Raw genomic sequence first — 9,693 nt, 5'->3', positions numbered from 1 at the left:
CCCCCCCCCAAAACCCTGGCAGCACGCGGCACTCGGGGAACACGCCCCGATCCCTGCCGCGGCAGGACGTACACCCGCCAGGCACGAGGACACCGGCTCGCCGTATAAGCAGCGCGTTCATATATGAAGGGCGGTGCGTGGCAACCTGCTCCGGCCAGAGCCGGCCCGCCCGGAATGCGACGTCGTGGCCGGGGAGGGCGAGCGCCCGGCGCTGTTCGTCCGTATGGATGTAAGGGGCGAGGATGTGTGGGGCGGCGATGAATAGAATAGGGTCGCGATCCTCCAGTCGTACAAGGGCGTCACGTCTGACGAGGGCATCTCGGACGATTCTTGCGAGGCTGACACAGTGTATTAGCAAAAGTCAGTCAAAGGTGAAGTAACGACGTCGTACGCATCATCATTTGGGTTTCCAGCCATGGTTGAGAGGAGTTATTTTTAGCTGGCAGGGGGTGTTAGCCCGTCGTACGAGTCAAGGTCAGTGGGTAGGTAAACTTACTTTGTGTAGAGGCCGAAGGCAGCGCGAGATTGGTTAGATAGGGGGGGCGGCGGCGCGGATAGGGAGGCTTGGGTTGTTAAGGTTCTCCTCCCGGGTTATTTTTATACCAAGGCGGGGGATCGTCTTTCTTATGCCGGGATCATCGGCAAGTATAACGTAGGGCAGGGGCTTCGCGTCTTAAGTAGCGATAAAAGCTGTACCTGTACGGCTGTTAGCAAGGGCCGAAGTTGACTGCAGTCAACATGCTCACCACCATGGCTGGTAGTCTAATAAACCGTCTGGGTCCTTCCTAGTCTGTAAGTCCACGTCCATCGCGGCGCAGCTGTCTTTGTATCTGTCTTGGTATGTTGGAACAGGGGCAGACACGACTGATATACTCTCCTACATCTTCTAGAAGTCTTGTTTTTAAGTAGCGCCATCGTCGAAATTCAGCTGGTTAAAGAAATCATACTCCTTTACTGCAAAGGAGGATAGGAGTTCTTGCAGGGTGCTGAGTCGACGACTTTGTCATTATCGATCTTATCGGCCATGCGCTGGAGGATAAGATCCTGCGCGCTAATGGTGACGATAGGACGGCGACGACGAGTCTGACGAGTCTATAGACGGACATTAGCGTCGTACGGCGAGAAGGCAAGAGGAATCCTTCGTACTCATTTTGGGTATCTATAGTGTAAGAGGAGGAGCGGAGCCTGCATTCTCTTCTTCATATTCGATGTCTTCCCATGCTGGGTTACCATCGTCTTCTACGGCGAAAAGCCCACCGACCTCACTGTATCCAAGTTCTCTCGCCAATATCTTCCAATCTTTACCTACTCGAGCTCTAATATCAATTAGTATAAAGATTAGTATAAAGTACCTTAGTATACAGAAGTTAAACATACCTTTGATGTAAGACTCTGTCCCGAACATCATCCAGCATCTGTTACTTCTCTGCGTCTGTTGCAGCAATGTATCCTGCGGTATCTCTTATTTTCTTTCTTGCATATGTCACCGCTCCTTGGTCAGCCGCTTTAGCCTTGTTGATTTTAGAAAGAACGGTATCGTTGTTATTAGAGTCATTGCGCCTACGCGCTTTGATAGTATTTGGGTTATTTGATAACTGCGGTGGACGGACGGATGGACGCAACCACGACCCCAGCCCGCTATACGAGCAGAGCATTGATGTATGATGGACGATGTGAGGCGAGCTGAATATAGAAATGATAGAATCGGGCTCCTAGTGGGTTGTGTTTAGGATTCATATTCTGCTGTATGACGCCCTTCATAACGAGTTCCGATTTGAAGAGTCTTTCTCTACAACCGAGAATAATACGGGTAGATGGGGCGGTGATTGCATCATAGCTCAGGTTGCGTATCTCAGCCAGAGTGTCCGTCCAGTCTCTTGGATTTGATGTTGATGAGCATGGAGCAAAGTTCTTCGATAGTTAAGGGGGGGCTTTTTCGTTTTTATTGCCTTTTTGAAGACGTAACCGGATTGATTGTTGTTGGTGGATTGTTGTTTGGTGGATTGTTGTTTGGTGGATTGTTGTTTGGTGGATTGTTGTTTGGTGGATTGTTGCTGGTGGATTGTTGTTTGGTGGATTGGCGTTTGGTGGATTGGCGTTTGGCGGATTGGCGTTTGGTGGATTGGCGTTTGGTGGATTGTTGTTTGGTAAATTAGCGTTTGTCGGATTGGTATTTGCCGTATTAGGTGAAAGCTCAGAATGAGAGCGCCAGGTATAATCCAATTGGGAGAGAGCACATTGCGACTCCGAGCCAGTGAGCAGCAATCGTTCTAGCCGAGTAGAAGTTGAACGTCGAGGGATATGAGAATAGAGCTGAGAAGTCCAGGCTCTCCGTGTGCTTTGTCTTCTGCCCTAAATCCATCCATGGCGAGGTCCTACCTTTTCCAGGTTTATCTGTCAGCTACGCATATTTCCTTGCCAGAGAGAATTTCACTCGACATCTCAATCGCACAGAAGGATAATGAGGATTTAAAACTTACTGGACCATTAAGAATCGTCAATTGCAAATGCGCCACAAAGTATAAGTCTCCTAAGTCACAGACCATCTCGAATGCAGATATTTTCTCTCAGCATCATCTATACCAGTTGCACTTTCATGAACTCCTAGTCACGACAGGATTTGATTCAAGGCTTGAAGAAATAGACAAGGAAATGCCTGTCATTGACCAAAGGGGGAGCCGAAAATATTTGTTGATTGTCCTCCAGAGAGACAAAGCAAACGACTGATTGTTTCACTTGACATGTCCGTTTCCGCGTTTTGGGTATCCTGGCTCCTGCAGTCACCGCTTTACCCCGTAATAAGTTCGAGATGTTTGTGTTGCAGTCGTAATCCTATTTTCGTTCGATGACAACCGCAAAGAGACCGAGGGAAGAGACCAGAAGAAGGGTAGTGGTAATAGTCGATGCAAGGTATCGGGCAAGAATGGCAGAGGGACCTGTGGCGTTGGTGACGCTGTCGGCAGGAAATCGGTAGAAATTGATACGAGAATCTTTCCAGCTATGTTCCCATTAGCCATCGATGGAGCAACTGATGGAGCTACCAACATTCTGTATGCTGACACAGTGTTCGCGCAGACTGACAAGCCTAGGATACTCTCAACGGGGAACGTCTGGCTTTCAATTAGATTGAGCGAGATCTAGAAGTACTGAAGGGATTCGTAGTAAGGGAAAAGGACCATCAAGAATGATTATAATCTGAAATGAGAACACGGAGAAGTCAGGAAGTCTTTTGGATCTCGAACAATTGGGGACTGGAAGCTCTCAAGTACTGCGCAATGGAAGAAATTATCTACTTTGCTCTAAGGTAAGAAACACAAGGCGGACTCGTGACTATCCGCTGCCTTACCACAAGTTTCATCCCTCTCGACACCGAGCCACATACAACAAATCCTCGCCTCAGTCACACGCCATTCATTAACCTATTATCACTACACGGTAACTTCTCATGAACCGACCTACTTAGATACCTTTGATAACCAGGCGCTAACATGGGCTTTTCAGCCAACCCAGAACCACAGGGACTCGGACCGGTTTTGCAGATGCCCCTGTCTACCGAGATAGGTCAAGACCAGACTCGCAAATTGACTAGGGCTATATATCCAATTCTCGAGATCATGGAAATTCTCATTAACTCAAAGAAAAATGATTCAGACATAAGGTTCCGACCAATATGCCTACTCCGTTGATTCAGGGGGGGAGGCATGAAGAAGCTACCTTTTACCAGTATAGAAGGCCATACGACTGCTTTTCATGTATACCAACTCTGAAAGGGCCACTTATATTTTTACAACGGGTACTACCTCTCTATCCTGGTTTACCAGGGCCAGGCAAGGCATTTTGAGCACAGCTAGTTGCTCTTTCCGCTGGAAGGCAAACTATCCTTCTCCCGAGACCTGGCAGCTGAGTCAGGCTTCGCTTTTGCAAAGAACTAGATTTTCAGAAGCTTCTTCATGAGGGTTCATCAGTGATTTGGTGGGACAATGCGGGGATAGGCCGGCAATATGAATCAGGCATACTGCGTATACTGCGTATACTCTGATGTTAATAAGCGGCCTTGGCCTCATGATTTGTAGAGAGCTTGCAGAAACTGTATAGAATGCACAAGCTTCTACCACTGTTGCGAAGAACTTTCAAAGCAGGAGGAGTTCTCTGAACCTGCAGTCTGGTCTCAAGAAATCGAGGGTAAGGATGAGCGAATGAAGTGATATCCGGGAATACCTAGCATCAACTTGATGTATCTAGGCTCCAGTGAGCAATGAGTCCCCAGTCATTTTCAAAGCCTCATAATTGTGAGTGATTTGAAGATATATTGTTACCATTGCCAGGCAAAGCCTACCTACCTTAGGTAGGTACCTAGGTAGGTACAGGCATCAAACAGCTTTGTCGTTCAATTTAGATCTAGTGGCGCGCCTTGCGGGCCCGATGATATTCCGGCGCTATTCCTAGAAAGGTCCCCACAGCTGTCGCATCGAGGCAGAACTCGAACAACGGCAATTCAGAGCACACAGCTGTTATCTCACCCTCCTGGCCCAGTTCTACTCGATTATAAATACCATGGGCCCTGCACACCGCCGATAGCGACTTCTTCTGCTACACCCACCAGCTCACCGAAGCAAGGCCCACCCAAATGTTTTCAGAATGCTTGACCAGCTTTCGCCCGTTGCTCCTGCAAGAGTGCGAGCTGTCCTCCTGCCAATTGGGCAGATAAAGCGTGCTCGTTTTTTGAGCTTTGTGGATAGGTTACAGCCGGAGAATGTTGTTCAGCTAAGAGACATCAGTCCAGATGGACGGCCAAACAGGAGTAAGAGAGAGCCCGGGAGAGTCTCCTTTTTCTGACCATAGCTGATCTCCGACAGACATGTTCTCTCCACTCGCTTTTCCCACTGGCATGATTGTTTACGACCTTATAACACACTACCCTCCACCTTCACACGTCGCCCTGTCCCCCTTCGAACTCTACCGTGAGCCCCTAGTCATCATCGCGATTGCAGATGGAATTGAGCTCGACCATGCATCATTTAAAAAACATCCTAGGAGGAGCTTGAATAGCGGAAAGTCCACGTCCCTAACGGAGCAGAACTTGCGCGAATTAGAGCAAGACCTGGAGGACCTAAGAGACAGATACCCAAAAGCATTGGTGCATCAACTCCTGTTGTTTGACCATGTCCACAAGAAGCCCGCCGGGGCTCTACCTGAGGGTCTGGTGGCTGTGCCCCCACCTGCAGACTGCAAAAGGACGACAATGAAGACAATCATGTGTGACATCTCATCCATGCTGCTTGCGGAAATGACAACTTTAGCAAAATCATTACAGGCGTTGAGCACGATTGAATCACCCAGTTTCAACCAAAGCAATGGAGCATACGGTGGGACATGGTCAATAGATGATGTGATGTCGCGGCGCAATTCAGTGATTTCATTACCTGCTTCTAGGTCTGATTCACCGGGACCAGGTGCTGATCGGGGTCAATACCGGGTGTCAATGCCACCACAACTACGGTCCGCGTCTTCATATTCCAACTCTCCTTCCGCGCCAACGACACCAGCGCCATCTGATTTACCTACAACCTTCGAGCAAATAATTGGGCCTGACAGCAAACAAACTCCAAGCCTTGTCTCGTCTCGATTTGCTGGAGTTGCAGGGGCTATCAGGGACGTAAGCCGTGACCGAGTCTCTGTACAGGGATTTGGACCAGGAAGTAGCAGTGAACGGTCACGCAATGTCGGCAGAGCCCGGGTTGGTATAGTCATTGGCTCACTCTATATGTGCGCTGGTAGATGGAGTGATGCAATACGTGATCTGGTTGAAGCAGTGCAAATTGCTAAAACCAATCTTGATCATTTGTGGCACGCCAAAGCACTCGAAAATATTCTGGTGAGCATGCTTATGCTCGCTTGGGCTGGATTGGATTTTCAAATTCCGCAAGTCTGTTATCTTTCAGCTGAGAAAGCTGCTCCACAGCCATCAGACTCACTCGAGCCCCGGACTCCCACAAGCAGCCGTCTCGTATCGCTGCAAAATCTGGCAGCTTTACTTCCAGAGTTGGTGGAAAGAATCATGAATCTCTATGCTCGAGCAGCTAGTAATACTGGGGAGGCTTTACCACAATATCCTTTCTCGGAGACTGTTATCCGGTTTTCGAAATTGTTGTCAGCTATCCATCTCGCTGGCGGCGCCATCAGTGATGAAGTTCTACAATTCTTAGTTACTGGTACCCCATTCACGAAGCGGGCAAATACTCTAACGCCACGATTAAACATAAATCCCACGCGTACGGAGATTACGAGAATACTCTTTCGTGCTTTTCCATCGCCTCATCTAGAGCAACTATCTGTCCTGGATCGCACGACACTACTGGGCGGCATTGCTTCGGTTCTAGCATCATTGGGGTATAATAGGAAGAAGGCTATGGTAATCCGCGAGCTGGTAGCTGTTCTGATACCAGGACTTGTCCAGGCACGAATTGCAGGAGCTGCGGAGATGGGTGTGCACCCTGCTGCAGGCCTGGCTTCTCTCAGCCCAATCAGTGGCACCGCAAATGGCGCAGGCTCGCTTGATCTGGGTGAAGGTGACATCGAAAGCGGTGTTGATGCGTTTCTCAGTCTGCTAGGTCAGACTTATGGCGTTGTCACGTCTAAGCAGAACAGTGCTCAGACAGTTCCAATCAATGATTCCGACGACGCTGCAATTGCAAGAATCATTGACAATGCTATTGTGAGATCATTTGGTGGCCAGACTCTGAAAATGGATGTCCTTCGCTCTTGCATTAATCTCTCCGAAGCCTTGCCTGATTTTCATGGCGTTCTTAAATTTACAGCGGATTTATTGAGGACAGCAGGCAGTGGCGTCGCTCCTGGGCCTCGTAGTGAGGATGCATCTCCTGCAATGAGCCGTGAAGAGCAAATCAAGCTTTCCAATAATATCTCGAGAACACTGAGTTCAGCCCGAAATTTGGGTATCAAAAATCTGGCTGCTGAATACTGGGACGAATTCCTTGTCCGCGGAGTAGATCTCGAGTCTTTACCGGAAGCACGAACTCCAATCCCTCATACACGAAATGAACTACCTGGGGTCTCAGCTGTCTCTTCATCAAGTGAAGTGAATCCCTTCATATACAACCCTTTCTTGAAGAAACCAGATACTGAAGGTGCGAGCAATCTCCTTGTGGCTGGCGAGAGTGCTGTCTTCAGAATTACGTTACAGAATCCCTATGAATTTGATGTCGAAATAGAGAGCATCAAACTGGAGACGCAAGGGACTGAATTTGAATCATCAACCCAGAAAACTGTGGTTGGGCCCTACCGAACTCAAATCCTCGCCATCTCCGGAACTCCCAAGGCTCCGGGACCGTTGAAGGTAACTGGATGCATTGTACGGGTTCGAGGCTGCAGAGAAAGACGCTTTCCAATCTTTAGAGAACCATGGTCTCCAAAGGCAGATGTCAAGATCAAAGAAATTGGGCTTGCTACTATTTTTAAGCCAAAGCATCGTCCCGTAAGCGCCGGGACCGGCGCCCAAATCTCGACCATGATACCTCCTAAAGCTACATCTCTTGAGCTGAATGTAATTGGTAGACAACCACTCGTGGTTGTAAAATCAACTACGCTCTCTCAGTCTGCGATTATGATTCTCGAAGGCGAACGCCAGAAGTTCTCTATCACGTTACAGAACCTCTCTAAAGACACTCCGGTCGATCGTCTCCTATTTTCATTCAAGGATTCAACTCAAGAGCCGCTTCGGACAGCGATGAGTAATCGGGATGTATCTGCTGCCGACTTATATGAAATGGAGCTCATTTATGCACGGAAGCAAGCGATACGCTGGATACCACGAAATAATGAGGTCCCGTATATCCCCCCTGGTGGCACAGGAACGTTCGACATGGAGATCCTCGGAAAGCCTGGACTTACAAATGCCATCGTCCTAGTAGATTATACATATCTGGGTATGCCTGAAAATGAAGTTCCAGAAGATTTCCATTCTTTTCACACGCGGCAGGTCAGCTTGCCCATTACCATCACTGTTAATGCGAGCATTGAAATGATGCGAATGGACTGTTTACCTCTTATTGGGAGTTTACCAAACTCCCTCTGGGATAAGTTGGATACAAACGAAGCTAAGAAGAGAGACATTCTCCCGGACGAGTATTGTTTGCTTCTACTAGATCTTCGGAATGCGTGGCCAACCCCTCTTCAAGTCCATCTTGAAGTCACCAACGGCAGCACTTATGACGAAGAGATTCTTCCAGGAAATATCTCACGAATAATGTTCCCAATTCGCCGCATATTCCTCCCCGACCCTACAAAACCCATACCTGCCCTCGATCCTTCTCGCCAACGGCAATTCGTCGTTAGCACTGGCCGTGTCTCAGCTGACACAGAACGAACAAGCAGAGAAGCATTCTGGTATCGAGAAGAAATTCTCAAGACCCTCCATGGCACCTGGTCAACCAGGTCCGGATGCCTGCGAAAAGGGGATATCGAACTTCGTAGCATCCGACTAAGTCAGCGTATTATTGATATCATCAAGATTGACGATGTCGGTATTGATATCTCTCTCAGCGGCGATAAGTCCAGGAATTCAAAATATGAACTCCTCACCGATAGCTTCTCAGAGCTTAGTGTACGGGTTAGCAATCGTACGACAGACCCCATATCTCCATTCATCCGTATCCAACCTTCACTGCGAAATCAGCCTCACAACGCATCCCTTGACCTGTCAAAGAAATTCATATTCAATGGCACTTTACAACAGGCGTTGCCGCAAATACCTGCGAATGGGTCAGTGGAAGTTGGGTTCAACGTGACTGCTCTCTGTCGAGGAGAGTTCGAGATCAGCGCTTCCGTTGAAGAGGTCAGACTACTGGATTCTGGTGGTACTGCTGAAGATGGAGAAACACGCCGGAGGGCGGACACAAGAACGTTGATGGACGCGTTGCTTGGCACAAAGGAGAGAAGGATATGGCATTCGAGGGAGCCTTGCTTGTTGATAGTTAGGGATGAGGATAGTGATGACGATGACGATAGTGACGATAGTGATGAGTGATGTACAAAGGGACTATAATTCTTTTGAATCGGCGATTAAAAAGCATTCTTGGAATAATACCCAGTTTTGAAAAGACTAAATTGGATCTCTCTCCGGGCAATGTGCTAATCAACGATCCCAAACACTGGATATTCACCTTCTTTAGACTGTTTCAGCACGACTTACTGTCAAGGCTTTATCGGGGCGTGCTATTTGCTAATTTTCTCAGACTCATGAAACCAATCCATCGACTAGAAACCATGTCGACGCCAAACGCCGTCGCCAATTGTACATCCATACAGTATTTGACTTCGTGATATCCCATGTATAGCTCATTCCCTTCGCCTCTCCCTCCTGTCTCCCCGATCTCGAAGGTCGGGGGATCTGCTCCTTCGTGATCTTCGATCAATGTCTCGTCTGGGTTCACGATCCTCTCTTCCAGGCCGCCGCCTATCGGGACTTCTGCTTCTGTATCTTCGATCCCTCCCGTCCGCACTCTCACTTCGTTCCCTCCGCACCTCCGTATGGTCGTATCTGTGCCTATGGTGATGCTTGTCCCTACTCCTAGACCTATGTCTGTGTCTCCCCGGGCTCCTATCGCGATGCCTATGCCTTCTATGCCTCCTCTCGCGACTCCGACTCCGACTCCTACTCCTTCTGCTCTTCCT

General features: G+C 48.6%; 2 protein-coding genes across 2 annotated transcripts; one reads left to right on the top strand and one right to left on the bottom strand.

The window, feature by feature from the left end:
* Positions 1-72: 72 nt before the first annotated feature.
* Positions 73-417, bottom strand: M430DRAFT_21882 (hypothetical protein; the record flags this gene model as incomplete). The annotated part of the gene is made up of 2 exons (XM_024864587.1): positions 73-338; positions 392-417. Coding segments are annotated over 2 exons (292 nt in total), but the record flags the coding sequence as incomplete, so codon positions are not given.
* A 4,221-nt stretch (positions 418-4,638) lies between these two features.
* M430DRAFT_53088 (hypothetical protein) lies at positions 4,639-9,046 on the top strand (the record flags this gene model as incomplete). The annotated part of the gene is made up of 2 exons (XM_024868348.1): positions 4,639-4,801; positions 4,857-9,046. The coding sequence occupies 2 exons, from the start codon at positions 4,639-4,641 to the stop codon at positions 9,044-9,046; spliced, it is 4,353 nt and encodes a 1,450-aa protein (XP_024717699.1).
* Positions 9,047-9,693: the final 647 nt, after the last annotated feature.

This window comes from Amorphotheca resinae (assembly GCF_003019875.1).
Source record: "Amorphotheca resinae ATCC 22711 unplaced genomic scaffold M430scaffold_11, whole genome shotgun sequence".
Classification (NCBI taxonomy): domain Eukaryota; kingdom Fungi; phylum Ascomycota; class Leotiomycetes; order Helotiales; family Amorphothecaceae; genus Amorphotheca; species Amorphotheca resinae.
This window is presented reverse-complemented; position numbering and strand designations above follow the sequence as displayed.